Below are 25,303 nucleotides of genomic sequence, written 5' to 3' on the forward strand. Positions count from 1 at the left end.
ATCGCTCACCAGCGTGCATGTGCGCGTGCACGTTACCTGGACTTTGTAGTTGAACTCTCGGGCCGTCCTCATGAAGCGCCTGAAGCCGTCCGTCTCCTCGGTCGCTGCGGTGATGACCAGCAGGTTCTCTGCAGAAGATCAGCTGATCAGAGATCAATCACCAGAACCGGGTCCATAAAAGGCTCTTGAGATCCGGCTGCAGGTTCTGGTGGACCCGAAACATCAGCCCGAGCTCGACTGAAACCCACCGCAAGTCCTCGAGTTCAACCCTGAAACATCCAGGGTCACATTCCTGAGGAAGGTCAGAGGAGGAGGAGGAGCAAAAACCTCCTTCTGCTCCTTAGGAGCCTCAGGAGGGGCTGAGACCCAGACAGGAACCGAAAACCAAAAACTCAAGAGAACACGGAAAAGAACGGTGAGGAAAAACACCAGAGGATAAAACTGACAGGAGACGTCCAGGAAACTTGGAGGAAACTGACGGGAAAGATGGAGGAAACTGACGGGAAACATGCAGGAAACTGACGGGAAACATGCAGGAAACTGTCAGGAAAAGATGGAGGAAACTGACGGGATAGATGGAGGAAACTGACAGGAAAGATGGAGGAAACTGACGGGAAAGATGGAGGAAACTGACGGGATAGATGGAGGAAACTGACGGGATAGATGGAGGAAACTGACGGGAAAGATGGAGGAAACTGACGGGATAAATGGAGGAAACTGACGGGAAAGATGGAGGAAACTGACGGGAAAGATGGAGGAAACTGACGGGAAAGATGGAGGAAACTGACGGGAAAGATGGAGGAAACTGACGGGAAAGATGGAGGAAACTGACGGGATAGATGGAGGAAACTGACGGGAAAGATGGAGGAAACTGACGGGATAAATGGAGGAAACTGACGGGATAAATGGAGGAAACTGACGGGAAAGATGGAGGAAACTGACGGGAAAGATGGAGGAAACTGACGGGAAAGATGGAGGAAACTGACGGGAAAGATGGAGGAAACTGACGGGAAAGATGGAGGAAACTGACGGGATAGATGGAGGAAACTGACGGGAAAGATGGAGGAAACTGACGGGATAAATGGAGGAAACTGACGGGAAAGATGGAGGAAACTGACGGGAAAGATGGAGGAAACTGACGGGATAGATGGAGGAAACTGACGGGAAAGATTGAGGAAACTGACGGGAAAGATGGAGGAAACTGACGGGAAACATGCAGGAAACTGTCAGGAAAAGATGGAGGAAACTGACGGGATAGATGGAGGAAACTGACAGGAAAGATGGAGGAAACTGACGGGAAAGATGGAGGAAACTGACGGGATAGATGGAGGAAACTGACGGGATAGATGGAGGAAACTGACGGGAAAGATGGAGGAAACTGACGGGATAAATGGAGGAAACTGACGGGAAAGATGGAGGAAACTGACGGGAAAGATGGAGGAAACTGACGGGAAAGATGGAGGAAACTGACGGGAAAGATGGAGGAAACTGACGGGAAAGATGGAGGAAACTGACGGGATAGATGGAGGAAACTGACGGGAAAGATGGAGGAAACTGACGGGATAAATGGAGGAAACTGACGGGAAAGATGGAGGAAACTGACGGGAAAGATGGAGGAAACTGACGGGATAGATGGAGGAAACTGACGGGAAAGATTGAGGAAACTGACGGGAAAGATGGAGGAAACTGACGGGAAACATGCAGGAAACTGTCAGGAAAAGATGGAGGAAACTGACGGGATAGATGGAGGAAACTGACAGGAAAGATGGAGGAAACTGACGGGATAGATGTAGGAAACTGACGGGAAAGATGGAGGAAACTGACGGGAAAGATGGAGGAAACTGACGGGAAAGATGGAGGAAACTGACGGGAAAGATGGAGGAAACTGACGGGAAAGATGGAGGAAACTGACGGGATAGATGGAGGAAACTGACGGGAAAGATTGAGGAAACTGACGGGAAAGATGGAGGAAACTGACGGGAAACATGCAGGAAACTGTCAGGAAAAGATGGAGGAAACTGACGGGATAGATGGAGGAAACTGACAGGAAAGATGGAGGAAACTGATGGGATAGATGTAGGAAACTGACGGTATAGATGGAGGAAACTGACGGGAAAGATGGAGGAAACTGACGGGATAGATGGAGGAAACTGACGGGAAAGATGGATGAAACTGACGGGAAAGATGGAGGAAACTGACGGGAAAGATGGAGGAAACTGACGGGAAAGATGGAGGAAACAGACGGAAAAGATGGAGGAAACTGACGGGAAAGATGGAGGAAACTGACGGGAAACTTGGAGGAAACTGACGGGAAACATGCAGGAAACTGACGGGAAAGATGGAGGAAACTGACGGGATAGATGGAGGAAACTGACGGGAAAGATGGAGGAAACTGACGGGAAAGATGGAGGAAACTGACGGGATAGATGGAGGAAACTGACGGGAAAGATGGAGGAAACTGACGGGAAAGATGGAGGAAACTGACGGAATAGATGGAGGAAACTGACGGAATAGATGGAGGAAACTGACGGGATAGATGGAGGATACTGACGGGAAAGATCCAGGAAACTCAAGGGAAACATGAAGGACACTAGTTCCAGGAAACCTGGAGGAAACTGACAGGAAACCTGGAGGAAACTGACGGGAAACTTGGAGGAAGCTGACGGGAAAGATGGAGGAATCTGACGGGGAACAAAACTTCCATCTACTAAAGAGGAAAGAAGGGGGGAAAACACGAAAGGAAAACAAAGGTTCCTGAGAGAAAGGAACCAGTTAGGAAGCAGCTTCATCTTGCTTCGACTTTTTCTGATTTCAGCTCGGTTCTGTTTGGGTCTGTGACGTCACAGAACTTGCAGACTCGGGTGGATCCCTAATCTAATGCTGAGGATCGGTTAAATCTCCAGGCAGAAAACTAAACGTTTTACTTTGATCCAAGTTTTTGATTCCGAGAGTCTCAGAGATCCCGGACCGATCACAGTCTGGACCTCAAACCGTCTCCACTCCGAACCTAACTCCGTAAGATCCCGGATGTTGGAGCCCCGTGTCTCTGCTCGGAGCCGCGGAGCTCCGTCGGGTCATGGAGGTCCTTCTGGCCGGGCAGAGGACCCTGCGGGTCGGCCTTACCTGGGGAGAGCTCCCGCTGGTCGGCCCGCGCGGAGCTCAGGAGTCCGAACAGAACCAGGAAGCAGAACCTCAGGCAGGCGGACATGTTCGCTGTTCTGACCCGGAAAACGCGTCCGTTCGCAGCCGAACCCGTTACTTTGTCCCACAGCCCCGCAGCAGCTTCAGCTCCGCTCTTATCGCGATACTTGGATCGGTCCCGACGCCACAGGTCGTCCGAAAACACCCGAAGTCGTCTGACCAATCAGCAAACGACGTGTTGTTATTGACAGATATAAAGACCAATCGGCGCCTTCAAAGCATTTCCTTCAGCCAATCAGAGGTAAGAGGGAAGGAAGAACTAAATCCCGTTTTTAGATTCCCAAAATCCTTTCACCGAAGAAAGTTCGTGAAAATCTGAAACTGTGCCACGTGGGTGACGTTCACGGAGGGGGCGGGGGGGGCACGGACACCCCACACTGAAAAAGCCGTTAACCCTTTACTGACCTGATGCAGAGACTGATCCAGAATCTGATCCAGATGGACTCAGATCCGCTTCAAACCACTAAAGGGTCTAAACTAAGGAATGTTATTACTTTTCAAAGCGGCTCAGGACTGTTCACGTTAGTTTGTAACAATAAAGTTTTTCAAAAGTGATGACAAAAGCGTGTGTGGAAACCGGACATGCGCACTAGACTCTTTTTTGAAATTATTATTGTGAGTTAGATGTAAACAAATGTCTGGAGAGTCAGCCGGGATTCTGTTGCTATGGTGACGCGTCCGCAGGCTGTTGCCATAGCGACGCGTCCGCAGCGCCGCCGTGCTCCAGCCCGTCCCGCACCCTTCCCGCAGCTCCGTGCGTGTGCGCGTCATGACGAGGCCGCGCTTCTTCACCGCCGCGGAGGTGGCGACTCACAACACCGCGACCGACCTGTGGGTGTCGTTCCTGGGCAAAGTGTGCGACCTGAGCCCGCTGGTGACCCGCTACGCAGGTGAGCGTCCGCGGAGGGCGGGGCTTAAACCTACAGGAGGTTTGGTTTACTTCTTTAGGTTTGTTTACGCCACCCTTTATCATCATGAACAACCCGTGTGAGAGACCAACTGAAGACCACCAACCTGCAGACAGGACCCTGATCATCAGGTTCTCTGATGACGTCATTTACTGATGACGTGTTTGGGGTGCAGAGAACCATGACGTCCACCAGGATCTCCTTCATCAGAAACAAAACTAGAAACTAACAGAACCTCAACCATGAGAACCACAGAGAAGCTGTCGTCCACTGCAGGATGATGAAGACGATGATGAAGATGAAGACGATTATGATGATTATGATGAAGATGATGAAGACGATGATGAAGACGATGATGATGATATGATGAAGACGATGAAGGTGATGAAGACGATGATGAAGACGATGATGAAGACGATGATGATGATGATGAAGACGATGATGATGATGATGATGATGATGATGATGATGAAGACGATTATGATGATGATGATGAAGACGATGATGATGAAGACGATTATGATGATGATGATGAAGATGATGATGATGAAGACGATGATGATGAAGACGATGAAGGTGATGAAGACAATGATGAAGACGATGATGATGATGATGATGATGATGAAGACGATGAAGACGATGATGATGAAGATGATGAAGACGATGATGATGAAAACGATGATGACGATGATGAAGACGATGACGATGATGATGATGAAGATGATGATGATGATGATGATGATGATGATGATGAAGGTGATGAAGACGATGATGATGATATGATGAAGACGATGAAGGTGATGAAGACGATGATGATGAAGACGATGATGACGATGATGAAGACGATGACGATGATGATGAAGATGATGATGATGATGAAGACGATGATGATGATGATGATGAAAATGACGATGATGATGAAGACGATGATGATGAAGACGATGATGAAGACGATGATGATGATGATGAAGATGATGATGATGATGATGAAGCACGGCGCCGTTCATCTCTGTCTGCAGGAGATCCTCTGCTGCTGCCCATCCTGGAGTCTGCAGGAACGGACATCAGCTGCTGGTTTGACCCCAGAACCAAAGACGTGAGTGAGGGTTCTGGTCTGGAGGGGGACCTGGACTTGGACTCGGTTCTGCCTCATTTAAGATTAGATCAGATCAGATCAGATCAGATTGGACTTTATTGATCCCCGGAGGGAAATTCAGTTGTCACAGCAGCCAGAAAAAGAAATATAGCCGTTAGAAAAGACGAAGTATCATTGAGTAAGAATAAAACTGTAATACTATTAAGTGGAAGTGAAAGTACGCGTCATGAATAAATACTCCAATAACAGCAGTGGTTCCAGTGGTCCTGGACCGTGTTGTTTGATCACATGACCTCCAGAACATCCTCTGATGTTCTTCATCAGATGGTCAGACCTGAACCCCATGAGGATCAGAACCAGAACTTCAGTGGTTCAGGACTGCTTTCTCTCTCTGAAGCTCCACCCCCTGATGGGCTCTGCCTCACCTGTGCTCAGGTAAAGACCTTCGTGGACCCTGTGACCAACTGTGTGAGGTACCACACCCCCAGGGGGCGCTTCCTGCACGTCCCGCCCGCAGGCCCGCGCTCAGACTGGGACGGGGACATCGGCGCCCCCTGGTGGGCCGACCATCGATACCAGGTGGGTCTTCTGTCCGCCAAGACCAGACGGATCCGGGTGGTCAATACACTGACGCTGCAGGTGCAGCCGCTGCAGGTGGGTGGCCTCACCAGGGGGATTCTGGGTAAATGCGTCCACCCTTTAGAGCTCAGCGATTGGGTTCTGGTCCAATCAGGTGTGCTCCGAGGAGACTCTGGAGGAGATCCTGCAGCGGTACCTGCGCTACAACTCCCACGCTCGCAGCTACACCTGGAAACACGACGGCGAGGTCCTGGACATGAGCAGGACGCTGAGCGACAACCACGTCCCGGACCACGACCAGGACCTGGAGCAGCTCGGGCTGGACCCGGACCTCTACACCCCCGCCATCCTGCTCTACTTCAACGATGACCTGACGGAGCAGTGACACCAAATACTGGACTGTCCCGCCCCTCTGATCAGCCTGAGCATGAAACCAGACGCTTGTCTTCCTGCCGTCACAGGAGTCCTGAGCGGATCCACAGAGATCTGCAGTTCTCTGCTAAGGTGATGGATGGAGGAGTTCCCACTCAGGTTCCCGCTCTGACTCTCCTGATCACCTCCAATGGTCAATAAAGCTGCTTCTCTGGACACCTGAGGGTCGTTTTTTCCTTCAGGACTGGAAGGCTGCTTCCAGGTCTGGATCTTTCAGTGACGGTCTCAGACTTTCTCGGTTCTGAAGGGTCTGAGGTGGGACTTCCCGTTCCTGGTCCTCCAGATCTCCAAGCCCTGCTAGCTGCTGATTGGCCCAACCAAAGGAATCCATGATTTGACTGAATGAACACACCTGGTCTAGGTAATCAGCAGCAGCAGTTCAGAGAGATCTGGAAACAGGGAGGCGGTAGATCTCCAGGACCAGAACCAGGACCAGGCGGGCCTTAGTTCCTGCTATCCACCTTTAACCCTTGGTCTATCCTAGGCACTTTAGCATTGGGAGTTGGGTCATCTAGACCCACTAGACAGTGCTCTGAACCTTTTTTCTTCAATGATTTGTGATCTTCACTGGTGTCCATGGATTACATGAAATCTTTCCACCTTTATCCACCTTTGTCGGGGGGGGGGGGGGGGGGGGGGGGGATAACACAAGGGTTAAATGACGGCGTAAAACCTGTGAATACCAGAACCCAGAACAACAATCCGGATTCTCCTGGTCTCTGCCCCGCTCCTGAAAGTTTGTGTTTTGACGGTTCAGACGTCCAGCAGGGGGCGGAGTCTTTGAGCGACCATGAAACCTGCCAATCATCCAGCTGTGACCGGAACTCCATCATCAGGCGTTTTGGCAGAAAGCTGAAGGTTACCGCGGCGTGGTCATGTGACCCGCTGGTTAGTTTCCTCCATCTTGACAGGATGTGATGTCATCAAACTGCTTTCCTTTATTGGCAAAGAGGTGGAGACCAACTCACCCATCAGTTCCTTAGGTGGCCACCAGGGGGCGCGCCGCACAGAGGCGCTGCTCCTGAATCTGCAACAACAGCGCCACCAGGGGGTGAAGGGAAGCAGCGTCTATGGATCTCTGTATTTCAAAACTAAGTTGTGGAAGCTTATCTGAGGGCGGGTGGCATGGTGGGGGAGTGGTCAGCACTCTCACCTCACAGAGAGAAGGTCCTGGTTCAAATCCCAGCTGCGTTTGCACGCTTACCGTAATTTCATCAGACGTTTCAGTTCTTTTGGGTTGTAGACCGCCAGTTCTGGACACACCTTCACAATGAAAGACCAGAACTTTACAGAACTGTTGTTCACGAAGTGAGGTAAGGTGAGGTGAGGTGAGGTGAGGTGAGGTGAGGGAGGGGGGGTCAGAGGTCTCTCCACCCCAGGCAGGTTGAGGTAAACCTGCCCTGTACAATCTTTTCTGTTTTAGCCTCAAAAGCGTTCAGGCCCTTTTAACCCCGCCCACGTTAAGCTCCGCCTCCTTCTGCAGCCAGGGGCTTCTCGGTCTGCCGGGCCAGGATTCTAGCTCTGTGGTTCTTTTGGGTCAGGTCAGGTTGGTTTGAGGAAGTGAGGATGGGAGTGCCCCCCTCCAGAGGAAGGGTTTAGAGCAAAAAGGGGAACTGATGTGCAGCAGATGTTTCCAGATTGCTGAGTGGACAGTAAGTTCTGGGAGGAGACCGATGGTCCGAACCCGGACGGACAGAAAACCGTTGGAGGGTTTCTGCAGACGCAGAGGGAGCTGAGGAGGAGCGCCACGGTTTCTCCTGCAGTCTGAGGGGAGGTCAGCTTTTGGGGGCCGATGGAGGACAAGGACCACTACCGCTTTGAGAATGAGATGGACACCAGCGTGCTGTGGCTCAAAGGTACCCGGGCAGAGCTTGTCCTCACGCCTGTCTTTGTTTGGCTGTAAACTCTCCACCTGTCCGTCAGAGACTCCGCCTCCTGCCCCGGGCCCAGGCCCGTCCAGGCTCCGGTTCTGGATGGTTCCTGCTCTGATGGCTGGCGTCCTCCTGGTTCTCATCGTGGTTCTAGGAGTCTACAGTGAGTCCACGTGCACCCGCCGTGCACGAATGTTACTGTTCTGTTGAGACTTCGGGGGTTCTGGTGGAAAAGCTCTAGCTAGAACCCTGTTCTGCTAGAGTTCTGCTGCAGAACCGGGTTCCTTCATTTCAGAAGGTCCACCTTCATCCTCCATGAACCAACAGAACCGTCTGTTCATAGAGAACCTTCAGAGCAGGCGTTAATGTTCCTGCAGGAACCTTCCTGTCTGTGTTCCACACCACCATGGACAGGAAATGACGTCACACTGCGGGGGGGGGGGGGGGTAACAGTCCAGTGTGTGGAAAGTGCTGCATCAGCTCCAGCTACAGCAGAGCAGTCCGCTTGATTCTCAGTTCTTCAGTTGGTTGGTTGATCAGATGGTCTCAGGTCTCCACGTCTGCTGGATTCTGGTGTGAAGGACCGGTCCTGAGCTGACCCAGGTGGATCTACCGCTCTGGGGTTCGTAGGGATCGTCCAATCCCAGTCCTCGAGGGCCGGCTAGTCTTTTCAACTCCTCTGCACCTGGATCCAGAGTGATCCACCAATGAGAAGCAGCAGAGCCCGGGTTGGACGTTCCAGACAAGAGCAGACGCTACACCACCTAAACGTGATCGTGCATCGATGTAGGAGTGTCTGAACAGTCAGGGAGAGCTCACCTGCTTCACCAGGTGTTTGTTTGTGTGATCAGACAGTAAGACGTCTGGCCGCCTGGCGTCCACAGAGGGGCGGGTATCAAACCTGACCGCCAGCGTCCAATCACTGAACGCCTCTCTGCAGCACGCTAACGGTAACAGCTGACACGTGACACACGTGACACTACACACCTGGATGTGACACACGTGACACTACACACCTGTATGTGACACACGTGACACTACACACCTGGATGTGACACACGTGACACTACACACCTGGATGTGACACACGTGACACTACACACCTGTATGTGACACACGTGACACTACACACCTGGATGTGACAAGTAAACAAAAACACACACACATACATATATAACACACACAGACACACACACAGACACACACACACACACACAGACACACAAACAGACAGACACACACACACACGTGCACACACACACACACACGCACGCACGCACGCACACACACACACCCACACACACACGCACGCACACACCCACACAAACACACACACAGACACACACACACAGACACACACAGACACAGACACACACACACACACACACACACACACACCTCAGTGCTGCTGCTAACAGGTTCTCCTTCCAGAGGCCATTAAGGAACTTCATCGGCTGCAGTTCTCTGTGCAGAACCACGGCGAGCAGCTGACTGCAGGTCTGTGTGCACGTGTGTGTTGTAGACGAGTGTGTGTTGCATGTTGTGTCAGATTGTATGTTGTGTGTCCAGTGTCCGAGGCGCTGAAGCACCTGTCGGCGGTGGACTCCCTGAGCCGGAGCGTGGCTGAACTCAGATGTTCCCTCAACAGGCTCAGCAATAATGGTACGGTCCTGCTGTCAGGCTCAGCCACGTGCACGCCCGTGCACACCGACCCTCACTCTGTGTGTGTGTGTGCGTGGCTCAGGTTCTGCAGAGGACGAGTGCTGTTCTCTTGGCTGGACTCAGTTCGGTTCCAGCTGTTACTTCTTCAGCCGCGTCTCTCTGAACTGGAACGAGTCCAAAGTCTGGTGTGAGAAGCAGAACGCTCACCTGGTCATCATCATCACCGACAAGGAGTGGGTGAGGCGCCGACCTGCAGCCGCTTCCACCACATCAACAGAACCATCCTCTACCAAACGGGACAGAACCATCGTCTGCATCAGAGAACTGGACCGAGTCATCCACAGAAAATGGTTGATTCCGGCTCCAACTAAACCGAGTCCATTCAGTCTTTTTACGATACAGACACCGCCATGTTGGAGCCGGACGCCATCAGTCAGCAGCGATTGGTCTGGGCCATCGTTTCTATGGTAACCACTCACCAATCAGGAGGGAGCTTGCTGAAAGGCCACACCCCTAAACCCCTGAAAGCGGGCTACATTCAACCTGTCAGCCAAAGGTTATGAACGGTGGACGTGGGGGCCAGCAGGCTCCGCCTACTTTTACTGAGGCTGTCAGTTTATAACTTGAATAACTTGAACTACAGATAAAACGTCATAAAAAAAGAGGATCATCAGGAAGATGTTTATAAATGTATCAGATCCGGAACGGTTCTTCTGACCAATAGAATGATTGACAGCTGTTTAGGGATCCTGTTTGGAATGGCAGGTGGGCGGGGCCACTCAGCCCAGTTCTCAGATCAGTTGGTGGTTGGGTCCCGGTGTCCTGGGCTTGGATTGGTGGTCTCTGGTCCCCCCCCCTCACAGAAGGCTGATGTCTGGGTTCTCATGTTCTCTTCAGGACTTTGTGACCAAAACGTCCATTCCTGATTGGTACTGGGTCGGCTTGTCTGATGGAAGGACGGGGAAGTGGGAGTGGGTGAACCACACCCCCTACACAGTAGAGCACAGGTAAGGCTCACCTGGACAGGTGCTCTCTGAATCCTACTGTGGGAGGAGCATCAGTGACTGGATCATTTCAGTTGAAATGGGACTAAAAATGAACTTTAGTGACCCCAAACAACTAGATTCCATGTTTTCAGCTCAGAGAACCACCTTCAGAACCGCCCCAAACCCGGTCCTCTGGACCCACCCACTCATCTCACTGCTGATTACATACCTGATGGATCCCGGATCCCTACAGAACCGACTCACCAGCTCAGTGTCTCAGTGGTAGAGTGTCTGCTCTGAGACTGAAAGGTGGTGGGTTCAAATCCACGGTCCAGTCAAACCAAAGACTCTAAAAACGGGCCCCAGGGCCTCCATGCTTAACCTTTGGCATTAAGGTCATGTGACTCCCCTGGGGGAGGGGTCTAATGAAGAACTAACCTAACTAACACAGAGGTGCGTAACAGCTAGAGGGACTTTAACCTTTGACTGTAGTCCAGATTAGTCTAGCTAGAATCTGTTCAGTTTAACCTGGTTCGGCTCGGGTGGGTCCAGACTATTGTAGCCCGGTTCTGCTGGTCACGGAAAGCTGTGCCAGCTGTAAAGCATCAGGTGACCTCGGCACAGGAGACCGGTCCGCTTCATAGCAGAAACACCAAAGTGGACGGAACCAAGCTGTTCCCCACGAGGGTCCACGGTTCTGGTGCCACAGGGTTCTGCCGGCCCTTCACCTGGACCGTAGGTGTAACAGCTGATGATGTTTTGTGTTCAGGCGCTGGAGACCTGGCCAGCCCGACAACTGGGTGGTCCCGGTGTTGGGGAGTGAAGACTGCGCTCACCTGTACGCCGACGGGCTGCTGAACGACCTGCACTGCCTGCAGAAGATGCGCTTCATCTGCCAGAGACACGCCTGACACAGGCTCCGCCCACAAGCCGCCCCAACGTCGCCAGGCGGACGACCAGCTGCATCAACGAATCAGGAAAACTTTCCACTTGAGTGTAAACCAGCAAAGGTTCTCTGGGCCTCGGACTGGCATTGAACCGGTTCTGGTCAGGTTCTGCTTTGATGTTAAAGGAAAATCTAGTTCTGACAGTAAACGGGTCAAAACCGTAAATAAAAAAAAAAGACGTCTTCTGACGGTCTGACGGTTCTTAGCTGCTCCTGGAGGAGAACCAATTGGAACAAAGGAGAATCTGATTGAAACGGTTCTACGTCAAATCTGAAAGGGTCTGAATTTACCGAGGAGGAGGATCCAATCGGACCAATGAGAAGAACCTGTGAAAACCAAGAACGATAGGACGATAGAACCAAAGAATGATAGAATCAAAGAACCATAGAACCAAAGAACCATAGAACCAAAGAACGATAGAACCATAGAACCAAAGAACAATAGAACCAAAGAAAGATTTTCATAGAAGTTCATCTGCACCCTGTGAGAACCCACCAGCACCGAGACAGTTCCGTTCAGACCCAGGTCCTCCTGCAGAGCATTATAGCAGAACCAGACAGAACCCTGTTAGAACCTGCTGGAGGTTCTCCTCTGTGTTAAATATGAAGACATGACAGATTGAATAAAAAGTTCTGATCCAAAGGCTGTCAGTGTGTTTGTCAGAGACACGCGTGTTTCTGTTCTAGAGTCCAGCAGAGAGTTCTGCAGGGTTCTCCATCATGTATGTTCTCCATCATCACGTGTTCTCAGAGCAGCTCCTGTCATGACTGGAACCTCGGCTCCATCAGTCCACTTCCTGACCCGCTGCGTCCCTGTTGGAGTTACGGGGTCGTCCTTCCTGGTTATGGTTGGGCGAAGGCGGGCGGGGCTAACCCTGGACTGGTCTGTCTCACATGCACGTGCACGTGCACACGACAGTCACTAACTAACCTATGAAGCATGTTTCTGGACAGTGGGAGGAAGCCAGCGCCTGGAGAAAACACACATGTGCTCGAGCAGAACAAACAAACTCCACACAGAAAGAACCGCTGGGATTTGAATCAGGAGGGGGCGCCACCCACTGCACCACCGGGCAGCACCTCTCTGCTCATGTCCTCCGTTTACATCTGCAGTCAGAAGTTAAGGCTGACCACACACGTGACCACAGATAGGAACACACACACACGTGCACAGACACACAAACGTGCACAGACACACACACGTGCACAGACACACACACGTGCACAGACACACAAACGGTGCTCTCCAGTTCAAAGTGCGTTTGGAGGTCATTGACCTGCAGCTCCATTTTGGGACGGTCCGGCTGTTGTCAGCGTTCTTCATCCTGACGGAGACGAAGACGAGGAGAGCTCTTTGAGGACGGGCGTGTTACCATGACGACGGAGTACAGAGACAACATGGAGGACGACAGCAGCTCCTTCTGGAATAAAGGTCAGGATGGTCCGTGCTGCGGCGGCTGCAGAAAAACAACCACCTGACCACCACGGCCCTGTTTGTCCACCAGAACCCGCACCCATGACCTTCTCCAGAACCTCCAGGATCCGGCGCTGGCTGGCGCCCGCCCTGACGGCGGCCTTCCTCCTGATCCTGGTCATCGCCGTCGGAGCCACCAGTGAGTAGCAGCAGAGCCGGAAGACGGAGGTTCCTGGTCCAAGAATTCAGGTTCCAGGGCAGGGATCTGCAGGATCCACCAGAGGAGCAGATCCTGGCCTCAGTGGTCACATGATTTAGACCCCAGGGGGGGTCCACTCATGGGGGGTGGGGGGCATTTCCTTACCCAGAACACATTTTAGGTGGAACAGCTGGAGATTTAGCTTGAGAAGTGAAGATGAAAGAGCTGTGTGGACCTCCTCCTGAGGAGGAGCAGGTGACCTGTAGACCGTGTCCTGGATGCTGGAGCTCATGTGGTTCTTCTCATAAACATTTTTTGGAAGAACTGTCCCTGGAACAGAACTGCAGGTGTGCGAGGAACCGTGCTGTAGGCGTGGTCTAGCATGGGTTTGATGTTCTTCAGTAGCCTGAAGGTCTTCCAGACTGGAACTTCCTCCTGAACAGCTGAGGATCTGTGAACTTCTGTCTGCAGACACCAGGATGCTGAACCAGCTCTGGTCTCTGGAGAGAAGAGTGTCCAACCTGACCGAGTCTCATGGCGGCTCCCAGCAGCTGAGCAAAGGTAACTCACCTGTGCAGGTGTGTGTGTGGCAGCAAGTAGCTCACCTGTGCAGGTGTGTGTGTGGCAGCAAGTAGCTCACCTGTGCAGGTGTGTGTGTGGCAGCAAGTAGCTCACCTGTGCAGGTGTGTGTGTGGCAGCAGGTAACTCACCTGTGCAGGTGCCTTAGGCTCCGCCCCTTGTTCACTCAGACTCTCCTCCTGCAGACACGTCCAAGGACGTCCAGAGGCTGAAGTTTGCTGTGGAGAACACCAAGGAACAGCTGGCTTCAGGTGTGGCACAAACACACAACAGACACACAACAGAAACAGACACAAAAACACAGTGTATGTGTAACATTGTGTGTTTGTAACATTGTGTCTGTAATGTGTGTGTAATGTGGTGTGTAATGTTGCGTGTGTAACTTGTTGTTGTGTGTAATGTTGTGTAGTGTGTAACTTGTTGTGTGTATCTTGTTGTGTGTAATATTATGCAGTGTGTAATTTGTTGTGTGTAACTTGTTGTGTGTAATGTTATGCAGTGTGTAACTTGTTGTGTGTAACTTGTTGTGTGTAATGTTATGCAGTGTGTAACTTGTGTGTAACTTGTTGCGTGTGTAATGTTGTGCAGTGTGTAATTTGTTGTGTGTAACTTGTTGTGTGTGGACCCTTTTGTGTGTAATGTTATGCAGTGTGTAGCTTGTTGTGTGTAACTTGTTGTGTGTAATGTTATGTAGTGTGTAATTTGTTGTGTGTAACTTGTTGTGTGTAACTTGTTGTGTGTAATGTTATGCAGTGTGTAACTTGTTGTGTGTAACTTGTTGTGTGTAATGTTATGCAGTGTGTAACTTGTTGTGTGTAACGTGTCGTGTGTAATTTGTTGTGTGTAACTTGTTGTGTGTAACTTGTTGTGTGTAATGTTATGCAGTGTGTAACTTGTTGTGTGTAATGTTATGCAGTGTGTAACTTGTTGTGAGTGATGTTATGCAGTGTGTAACTTGTGTGTAATGTTATGCAGTGTGTAACTTGTTGTGTGTAATGTTATGCAGTGTGTAACTTGTTGTGTGTAACTTGTCGTGTGTAATTTGTTGTGTGTAACTTGTTGTGTGTAACTTGTTGTGTGTAATGTTATGCAGTGTGTAGCTTGTTGTGTGTAACTTGTTGTGTGTAATGTTATGCAGTTTGTAACTTGTGTAGAACTTGTTGCTTATGTAATGTGTAACTTGTTGTGTGTAACTTGTTGTGGTTCCTCAGTGTCTGAGGCCCTGAAGCAGCTCTCGGCGCTGGATTCTCTCACCAGAACCGTCACCAGGCTCAAATGTTCCTTTGAGCGCTTCGTCAACAACGGTACACAAATAAACACATCACAAAAACACACAACTCTCCTCAGCTGTTGTGTCTGTGCACCAGAACCAGCAGACATGTGACGGCAGCGCCCCCTAGAGCTGAAACCATGAACCCTCTCTGACTGTTTCTGTCCTCGCTCTGGGATGAGATCTGAGACATTAGACACCAGGGTGTGAGGGTCCAGAGGGACCATGAGAGACCATAAGGGTCCAGAGGGAACATGAGAGACCATGAGGGACAATGAGGGTCCAGAGGGTCCATGAGAGACCATGACGGTCCATGAGAGACCATGAGGGTCCATGAAGGACAATGAGGGTCCAGAGGGATCGTAAGGGTCCATGAGGGACAATGAGGGTCAAGAGGGCCCATGAGAGACCATGAGGGTCCATGAGAGACCATGAGGGACAATGAGGGTACAGAGGGTCCATGAGAGACCATGAGGGTCCATGAGAGACCATGAGGGTCCATGAGGGACAATGAGGGTACAGAGGGTCCACGAGAGACCATGAGGGTCCATGAAAGAACATGAGGGACCATGAGGGTTCATGAGGGTCCATGAGAGACTCTGTGTCAGAGAGCAGCCCCCGGAGGCAGAGGTCTGGTTCTTCTGGGTCTCACAGCATGAGCATCCGGTGACCTCAGAAGGAACCAAACAACAACAAGTCCTCAGACTTTCAAACTAAGACTTTCTGAACTGAATGGAAACACGTTTCTGGTAAAAACTCGTTTTCGTTCCTGCGGCTGTCGCGCGTGCAGACGGCTCTACGCTGCTGCCATCCTCTGGTGAAACATAAAACGGCCTTTCTGGACGCCTGCTTTGATGCTGCCTCCAACAGTGTTGGCGGCCATGTTGAATCCATTTTTGAGATGTCAAAACTTGGCTCATGGGGCCGCATTTTGGACATGCCTGAGTCAGACCGTTTCACATTGAAAGGAATTGAATTAAATTCAATTTATGTAGCCGATATCATAACACTGTTTAACGGGTTTAACAACAACAATTGTACAAAAACACAGAACCAGTCATAAATATGAACAATAGCTATGGAAACTCGGTGACACGCTCCTAGTGGTCACCAGGAGAACTGCCCTGCCTCCAGTTAGTTTGGTTCTAAAACCCTAACGATGAAGCTAAAGTGTTGCCCTTTTGATTGTTACAGCGCCCCCCGGTGTCCAGTCCCCTGAGGTGTAGTCCAAACTGCTCAAGACCGCGTCCAAAACTAGCTTCTCCAGGTGTTTTCAGGTTTGTGAGGCGTCTGAAGGTAGTTTTGGTGAATAAAGTACGCTGGGTTTCACGTTACATTTATGTGGGTAACGAGAACAGAAGGAAGGTCTAAACTCAGGACTCGGTCTTGTGTGCGGGATGCTGGTTCAGATCCTGTGAACACTTTCCCTGAAAAAGTGGTGGAGGTTCTCCGGTTGGGATGGGCCATAGGCTGGCGGTTCAAGCCCCGCTCAGATTCTCTTCTGACCCGGTCTCAGGTTCGGTGTCCAGCGGATGCTGTCCTCTGGGATGGGAGACCTCCGGCTCAAGCTGTTACTTCTTCAGCAAGTCGCCGCTGTCCTGGAACGATGCCAGAGACTGGTGCAACGCACGAGAGTCTCACCTGGTCATCCTCATGACCGACAGCGACTGGGTGAGACAGAGGCACGCTCTGCACATGCTAGGTTCACTGCAGATGGCCAGTGGACAAACCACGTCATCTGCATAGAAACCAACTTTCTAAAGAAGTCTCTGTGAACCTGATTCTGTCTTTAAACCAGGACTTTGTGACCGCCCACTCCGTTGGCACCTTCTACTGGATCGGCCTGACCGACGAAAGGACGGGGAAGTGGGAGTGGGTCAACCAGACCCCTTATGTCATGAACCGCAGGTAAACTTACTGCCCAACCTGCCAGTTTTCTGAACCTGAGACCTGGTTTGAAGGAAGTGTGTTCTTCAGTTGATGAAGGTACGGCTCTACCAAAGTCCACCTCTGAGCCAGTCTGACCTGATGACTGCAGATCCTGGATTCTTGTTCTGCTGTGCTTGAACCATGATTCAGTTAGGACCATGGTTCTACTGGGCTAGGACCATAGTTCTGATGGGACCATAGTTCTGATGGGACCATAGTTCTGATGGGACCATAGCTCTGATGGGACCATAGTTCTGATGGGACCATAGTTCTGATGGGACCATAGCTCTGATGGGACCATAGTTCTGATGGGACCATAGTTCTGATGGGACCATAGCTCTGATGGGACCATAGTTCTGATGGGACCATAGTTCTGATGGGACCATAGCTCTGATGGGACCATAGTTCTGATAAGACCATAGCTCTGATGGGACCATAGTTCTGATAAGACCATAGTTCTGATGGGACTATAGTTCTGATGGGACCATAGCTCTGATGGGACCATAGCTCTGATGGGACCATAGCTCTGATGGGACCATAGTTCTGATAAGACCATAGCTCTGATGGGACCATAGTTCTGATAAGACCATAGTTCTGATGGGACTATAGTTCTGATGGGACTATAGTTCTGATGGGACCATAGCTCTGATGGGACCATAGCTCTGATGGGACCATAGTTCTGATAAGACCATAGCTCTGATGGGACCATAGTTCTGATAAGACCATAGCTCTGATGGGACCATAGTTCTGATGGGACCATAGTTCTGATGGGACCATAGCTCTGATGGGACCATAGTTCTGATGGGACCATAGTTCTGATAAGACCATAGCTCTGATGGGACCATAGTTCTGATTGGACCATAGTTCTGATGGGACCATAGTTCTGATGGGACCATAGTTCTGATGGGACCATAGCTCTGATGGGACCATAGCTCTGATGGGACCATAGTTCTGATGGGACCATAGCTCTAAAGGGACCATAGCTCTGATGGGACCATAGTTCTGATGGGACCATAGTTCTGATGGGACCATAGTTCTGATAAGACCATAGCTCTGATGGGACCATAGTTCTGATGGGACCATAGTTCTGATGGGACCATAGTTCTGATGGGACTATAGTTCTGATAAGACCATAGCTCTGATGGGACCATAGTTCTGATGGGACCATAGTTCTGATGGGACCATAGTTCTGATGGGACTATAGTTCTGATAGGACCATAGTTCTGATAAGACCATAGCTCTGATGGGACCATAGTTCTGATGGGACCATAGTTCTGATGGGACCATAGTTCTGATGGGACCATAGCTCTGATGGGACCATAGTTCTGATGGGACCATAGCTCTGATGGGACCATAGTTCTGATAAGACCGAAGCTCTGATGGGACCATAGTTCTGATGGGACCATAGTTCTGATGGGACCATAGTTCTGATGGGACTATAGTTCTGATGGGACCATAGCTCTGATGGGACCATAGTTCTGATGGGACTATAGTTCTGATGGGACCATAGTTCTGATAAGACCATAGCTCTGATGGGACCATAGTTCTGATGGGACCATAGCTCTGATGGGACCATAGTTCTGATGGGATCATAGTTCTGATGGGACTGTAGTTCTGATGGGACCATAGTTCTGATAAGACCATAGCTCTGATGGGACCATAGTTCTGATGGGACCATAGCTCTGATGGGACCATAGTTCTGATGGGACCATAGCTCTGATGGGACCATAGCTCTGATGGGACCATAGTTCTGATAAGACCATAGCTCTGATGGGACCATAGTTCTGATGGGACCATAGCTCTGATGGGACCATAGTTCTGATGGGACCATAGTTCTGATGGGACCATAGTTCTGATGGGACTATAGTTCTGATGGGACCATAGTTCTGATAAGACCATAGCTCTGATGGGACCATAGTTCTGATGGGACCATAGTTCTGATGGGACCATAGCTCTGATAAGACCATAGCTCTGATGGGACCATAGTTCTGATGGGACCATAGTTCTGATGGGACCATAGTTCTGATGGGACTATAGTTCTGATGGGACCATAGTTCTGATAAGACCATAGCTCTGATGGGACCATAGTTCTGATGGGACCATAGCTCTGATGGGACCATAGCTCTGATGGGACCATAGTTCTGATAAGACCATAGCTCTGATGGGACTATAGTTCTGATGGGACCATAGCTCTGATGGGACCATAGTTCTGATAAGACCATAGCTCTGATGGGACCATAGTTCTGATAAGACCATAGTTCTGATGGGACTATAGTTCTGATGGGACTATAGTTCTGATGGGACCATAGCTCTGATGGGACCATAGCTCTGATGGGACCATAGTTCTGATAAGACCATAGCTCTGATGGGACCATAGTTCTGATAAGACCATAGCTCTGATGGGACTATAGTTCTGATGGGACAATAGTTCTGATGGGACCATAGTTCTGATAAAACCATAGCTCTGATGGGACCATAGCTCTGATGGGACCATAGTTCTGATGGGACCATAGTTCTGATGGGACCATAGCTCTGATGGGACCATAGTTCTGATGGGACCATAGTTCTGATGGGACCATAGTTCTGATAAGACCATAGCTCTGATGGGACCATAGTTCTGATGGGACCATAGTTCTGATAAGACCATAGCTCTGATGGGACCATAGTTCTGATGGGACCATAGCTCTGATGGGACCATAGTTCTGATGGGACCATAGCTCTGATGGGACCATAGTTCTGATGGGACCATAGTTCTGATGGGACTATAGTTCTGATAGGACCATAGTTCTGATAAGACCATAGCTCTGATGGGACCATAGTTCTGATGGGACCATAGTTCTGATGGGACCATAGCTCTGATGGGACCATAGTTCTGATGGGACCATAGCTCTGATGGGACCATAGTTCTGATAAGACCATAGCTCTGATGGGACCATAGTTCTGATGGGACCATAGTTCTGATGGGACCATAGTTCTGATGGGACTATAGTTCTGATGGGACCATAGCTCTGATGGGACCATAGTTCTGATGGGACTATAGTTCTGATGGGACCATAGTTCTGATAAGACCATAGCTCTGATGGGACCATAGTTCTGATGGGACCATAGCTCTGATGGGACCATAGTTCTGATGGGATCATAGTTCTGATGGGACTATAGTTCTGATGGGACCATAGTTCTGATAAGACCATAGCTCTGATGGGACCATAGTTCTGATGGGACCATAGCTCTGATGGGACCATAGTTCTGATGGGACCATAGCTCTGATGGGACCATAGCTCTGATGGGACCATAGTTCTGATAAGACCATAGCTCTGATATGACCATAGTTCTGATGGGACCATAGCTCTGATGGGACCATAGTTCTGATGGGACCATAGTTCTGATGGGACCATAGTTCTGATGGGACTATAGTTCTGATGGGACCATAGTTCTGATAAGACCATAGCTCTGATGGGACCATAGTTCTGATGGGACCATAGTTCTGATGGGACTATAGTTCTGATGGGACCATAGCTCTGATAAGACCATAGCTCTGATGGGACCATAGTTCTGATGGGACCATAGCTCTGATGGGACCATAGTTCTGATGGGACTATAGTTCTGATGGGACCATAGTTCTGATAAGACCATAGCTCTGATGGGACCATAGCTCTGATGGGACCATAGTTCTGATAAGACCATAGCTCTGATGGGACCATAGTTCTGATGGGACCATAGCTCTGATAGGACCATAGCTCTGATGGGACCATAGCTCTAATGGGAACATAGTTCTGATGGGACCATAGTTCTGATGGTACTATAGTTCTGATGGGACCATAGTTCTGATGGGACTATAGTTCTGATGGGACCATAGTTCTGATAAGACCATAGCTCTGATGGGACCATAGTTCTGATGGGACCATAGCTCTGATGGGACCATGGTTCATATGGGACCATAGTTCTGATGGGACTATAGTTCTGATGGGACCATAGCTCTGATGGGACCATAGTTCTGATGGGACCATAGCTCTGATGGGACCATAGCTCTGATGGGACCATAGTTCTGATAAGACCATAGCTCTGGTGGGACCATAGTTCTTATGGGACCATAGCTCTGATGGGACCATAGTTCTGATGGGACCATAGTTCTGATGGGACCATAGTTCTGATGGGACTATAGTTCTGATGGGACCATAGTTCTGATAAGACCATAGCTCTGATGGGACCATAGTTCTGATGGGACCATAGTTCTGATGGGACTATAGTTCTGATGGGACCATAGTTCTGATGGGACCATAGCTCTGATGGGACCATAGTTCTGATGGGACCATAGCTCTGATGGGACCATAGTTCTGATGGATCTATAGTTCTGATGGGACCATAGTTCTGATAAGACCATCGCTCTGATGGGACCATAGTTCTGATGGGACCATAGCTCTGATGGGACCATAGCTCTGATGGGACCATAGTTCTGATAAGACCATAGCTCTGATGGGACCATAGCTCTGATGGGACCATAGTTCTGATGGGACCATAGTTCTGATGGGACCATAGTTCTGATGGGACTATAGTTCTGATGGGACCATAGTTCTGATAAGACCATAGCTCTGATGGGACCATAGTTCTGATGGGACCATAGTTCTGATGGGACTATAGTTCTGATGGGACCATAGTTCTGATAAGACCATAGCTCTGATGGGACCATAGTTCTGATGGGACCATAGCTCTGTTGGGACCATAGTTCTGATGGGACTATAGTTCTGATGGGACCATAGTTCTGATGGGACTATAGTTCTGATGGGACCATAGTTCTGATAAGACCATGGCTCTGATGGGACCATAGTTCTGATGGGACCATAGCTCTGATGGGACCATAGTTCTGATGGGACCATAGCTCTGATGGGACCATAGCTCTGATGGGACCATAGTTCTGATGGGACCATAGTTCTGATAAGACCATAGCTCTGATGGGACCATAGTTCTGATAAGACCATAGTTCTGATGGGACTATAGTTCTGATGGGACTATAGTTCTGATGGGACCATAGCTCTGATGGGACCATAGCTCTGATGGGACCATAGTTCTGATAAGACCATAGCTCTGATGGGACCATAGTTCTGATAAGACCATAGCTCTGATAAGACCATAGCTCTGATGGGACCATAGTTCTGATGGGACCATAGCTCTGATGGGACCATAGTTCTGATGGGACCATAGCTCTGATGGGACCATAGCTGTGATGGGACCATAGTTCTGATAAGACCATAGCTCTGATGGGACCATAGTTCTGATGGGACCATAGCTCTGATGGGACCATAGCTCTGATGGGACCATAGTTCTGATAAGACCATAGCTCTGATGGGACCATAGTTCTGATGGGACCATAGTTCTGATGGGACCATAGCTCTGATGGGACCATAGCTCTGATGGGACCATAGTTCTGATGGGACCATAGTTCTGATGGGACCATAGTTCTGATGGGACTATAGTTCTGATGGGACCATAGTTCTGATAAGACCATAGCTCTGATGGGACCATAGTTCTGATGGGACCATAGCTCTGATGGGACCATAGTTCTGATGGGACCATAGCTCTGATGGGACCATAGTTCTGATGGGACCATAGTTCTGATAAGACCATAGCTCTGATGGGACCATAGTTCTGATAAGACCATAGCTCTGATGGGACCATAGTTCTGATGGGACCATAGCTCTGATGGGACCATAGCTCTGATGGGACCATAGTTCTGATGGGACCATAGCTCTGATGGGACCATAGTTCTGATGGGACCATAGTTCTGATGGTACTATAGTTCTGATGGGACCATAGTTCTGATGGGACCATAGTTCTGATGGGACTATAGTTCTGATGGGACCATAGTTCTGATAAGACCGTAGCTCTGATGGGACCATAGTTCTGATGGGACCATAGCTCTGATGGGACCATAGTTCATATGGGACCATAGTTCTGATGGGACTATAGTTCTGATGGGACCATAGTTCTGATAAGACCATAGCTCTGATGGGACCATAGTTCTGATGGGACCATAGCTCTGATGGGACCATAGCTCTGATGGGACCATAGTTCTGATGGGACCATAGTTCTGATGGGACCATAGCTCTGATGGGACCATAGTTCTGATGGGACCATAGTTCTGATGGGACCATAGCTCTGATGGGACCATAGCTCTGATGGGACCATAGCTCTGATGGGACCATAGTTCTGATGGGACCATAGTTCTGATGGGACCATAGCTCTGATGGGACCATAGCTCTGATGGGACTATAGTTCTGATGGGACCATAGTTCTGATAAGACCATAGCTCTGATGGGACCATAGTTCTGATGGGACCATAGTTCTGATAAGACCATAGCTCTGATGGGACCATAGTTCTGATGGGACCATAGTTCTGATGGGACCATAGCTCTGATGGGACCATAGCTCTGATGGGACCATAGTTCTGATGGGACCATAGTTCTGATGGGACCATAGTTCTGATAAGACCATAGCTCTGATGGGACCATAGCTCTGATGGGACCATAGTTCTGATGGGACCATAGCTCTGATGGGACCATAGTTCTGATGGGACCATAGCTCTGATGGGACCATAGTTCTGATGGGACCATAGTTCTGATAAGACCATAGCTCTGATGGGACCATAGTTCTGATAAGACCATAGCTCTGATGGGACCATAGTTCTGATGGGACCATAGCTCTGATGGGACCATAGTTCTGATGGGACCATAGTTCTGATAAGACCATAGCTCTGATGGGACCATAGTTCTGATAAGACCATAGCTCTGATGGGACCATAGTTCTGATGGGACCATAGCTCTGATGGGACCATAGCTCTGATGGGACCATAGCTCTGATGGGACCATAGTTCTGATGGGACCATAGTTCTGATGGGACCATAGCTCTGATGGGACCATAGCTCTGATGGGACCATAGTTCTGATGGGATCATAGTTCTGATAAGACCATAGCTCTGATGGGACCATAGTTCTAATGGGACCATAGCTCTGATGGGACCATAGTTCTGATGGGACCATAGTTCTGATGGGACTATAGTTCTGATGGGACCATAGTTCTGATAAGACCATAGCTCTGATGGGACCATAGTTCTGATGGGACCATAGTTCTGATGGGACCATAGCTCTGATGGGACCATAGTTCTGATGGGACCATAGCTCTGATGGGACCATAGCTCTGATGGGACCATAGTTCTGATGGGACCATAGCTCTGATGGGACCATAGCTCTGATGGGACCTTAGTTCTGATAAGACCATAGTTCTGATGGGACCATAGTTCTGATAAGACCATAGCTGTGATGGGACCATAGCTCTGATAAGACCATAGCTCTGATGGGACCATAGCTTTTTATGGGACCATAGTTCTGATGGGACCATAGTTCTGATGGGACTATAGTTCTGATGGGACCATAGTTCTGATAAGACCATAGCTCTGATGGGACCATAGTTCTGATGGGACCATAGTTCTGATGGGACCATAGTTCTGATGGGACCATAGTTCTGATGGGACCATAGCTCTGATGGGACCATAGCTCTGATGGGACCATAGTTCTGATGGGACCATAGCTCTGATGGGACCATAGTTCTGATGGGACCATAGCTCTGATAAGACCATAGCTCTGATGGGACCATAGCTCTGATGGGACCTTAGTTCTGATAAGACCATAGTTCTGATGGGACCATAGTTCTGATGGGACCATAGTTCTGATAAGACCATAGCTCTGATGGGACCATAGTTCTGATGGGTCATGCTTAGGACCGTCCTGAGAAGATCTCTGAGTTCTTCTCAGTTTCTTCTCCTGGATCTCAGCTTTCAGAACAGAACCGGTGCAGCTCCTCTCTGAAGCTAACGTGTCTCTGGATTTCAGACGGTGGAAACCCGGGCAGCCCGACAGCTGGACCGGCCACGGTATGGGTTCAGGAGATGAAGACTGCGCTCATCTTCACCACGACGGACGTCTGAACGACCTGCACTGCTCCACGCGGCTGCGCTTCATCTGTCAGAGGCACAGTCAGAGCAGCTGAGCGGCGCCGGCGCCTCCTCTGAGGACGTCCTCCTCCAGAGGATCCAAACCTGTGCTGAGGAGCCGCGGCTCTCCGGCCAAGCTGCTCCTCTTCCTCAGCCTGTTATCCTGCTGGTCCAACAGCAACCATTAAAGATCTGGTCTCACTATTCCTCCGAGAGTCTTTGTCTCAGCAACATGAACCGTGATGTTT

At 49.9% G+C, this 25,303-nt stretch overlaps 4 protein-coding genes across 10 annotated transcripts in view; 3 read left to right on the forward strand and 1 right to left on the reverse strand.

Moving 5' to 3' along the window:
* Positions 1 to 14,205, reverse strand: part of plod3 (procollagen-lysine,2-oxoglutarate 5-dioxygenase 3) — a 46,294-nt gene extending 32,089 nt beyond the window's left edge. Inside the window, exons 1-4 of one of the 7 annotated variants that reach the window (XM_023966056.1) lie at positions 14,005 to 14,205; positions 7,421 to 7,479; positions 7,185 to 7,243; positions 37 to 128 (exon numbers count right to left, since the gene is read on the reverse strand). In XM_023966056.1, the coding sequence (XP_023821824.1) occupies positions 37 to 128; positions 7,185 to 7,243; positions 7,421 to 7,431 (162 nt within the window). In that variant the 5' untranslated portion in view covers positions 7,432 to 7,479; positions 14,005 to 14,205. Of the gene's footprint in view, positions 1 to 36; positions 129 to 248; positions 590 to 3,123; positions 3,511 to 7,184; positions 7,244 to 7,369; positions 7,480 to 14,004 lie in introns of those variants that run through there. The other 6 variants (XM_023966058.1, XM_023966059.1, XM_023966055.1 and 3 more) reach the window with 6 other exon arrangements.
* LOC101174411 (cytochrome b5 domain-containing protein 1) lies at positions 3,876 to 6,372 on the forward strand. Its single transcript, XM_004086714.4, has 4 exons — positions 3,876 to 4,091; positions 5,129 to 5,205; positions 5,641 to 5,859; positions 5,939 to 6,372. Exons 1-4 carry the CDS (start codon positions 3,971 to 3,973, stop codon positions 6,167 to 6,169), a joined length of 648 nt encoding a protein of 215 aa, XP_004086762.1. The 5' UTR covers positions 3,876 to 3,970; the 3' UTR covers positions 6,170 to 6,372.
* LOC101174900 (asialoglycoprotein receptor 1) lies at positions 7,801 to 12,324 on the forward strand. The gene is given in 9 exon segments (XM_004086716.4): positions 7,801 to 8,072; positions 8,140 to 8,250; positions 8,939 to 9,037; positions 9,519 to 9,584; positions 9,657 to 9,749; positions 9,832 to 9,986; positions 10,647 to 10,756; positions 11,505 to 11,607; positions 11,609 to 12,324. Coding segments are annotated over 9 exon segments (1,071 nt in total). The 5' UTR covers positions 7,801 to 8,008; the 3' UTR covers positions 11,879 to 12,324.
* LOC101175140 (asialoglycoprotein receptor 1-like) lies at positions 12,942 to 25,261 on the forward strand. The gene is given in 9 exon segments (XM_023966060.1): positions 12,942 to 13,113; positions 13,187 to 13,294; positions 13,766 to 13,855; positions 14,059 to 14,124; positions 15,085 to 15,177; positions 16,660 to 16,814; positions 16,942 to 17,051; positions 24,955 to 25,069; positions 25,071 to 25,261. Coding segments are annotated over 9 exon segments (858 nt in total). The 5' UTR covers positions 12,942 to 13,055; the 3' UTR covers positions 25,134 to 25,261.
* The last annotated feature ends 42 nt before the right edge of the window (positions 25,262 to 25,303 follow it).

Source organism: Oryzias latipes, chromosome 18 (assembly GCF_002234675.1).
Source record: "Oryzias latipes chromosome 18, ASM223467v1".
Classification (NCBI taxonomy): domain Eukaryota; kingdom Metazoa; phylum Chordata; class Actinopteri; order Beloniformes; family Adrianichthyidae; genus Oryzias; species Oryzias latipes.

What these genes read in the sequence shown, in the direction of transcription:
- LOC101174411 (XM_004086714.4), top strand. Translation starts at nt 3,971, where the DNA reads ATGACGAGGCCGCGCTTCTTCACCGCCGCGGAGGTGGCGACTCACAAC. An exon ending in GCTGGTGACCCGCTACGCAG is followed by an intron (nt 4,092 to 5,128) that starts GTGAGCGTCCGC and finishes CTCTGTCTGCAG; the next exon opens with GAGATCCTCTGCTGCTGCCC. An exon ending in TTGACCCCAGAACCAAAGAC is followed by an intron (nt 5,206 to 5,640) that starts GTGAGTGAGGGT and finishes ACCTGTGCTCAG; the next exon opens with GTAAAGACCTTCGTGGACCC.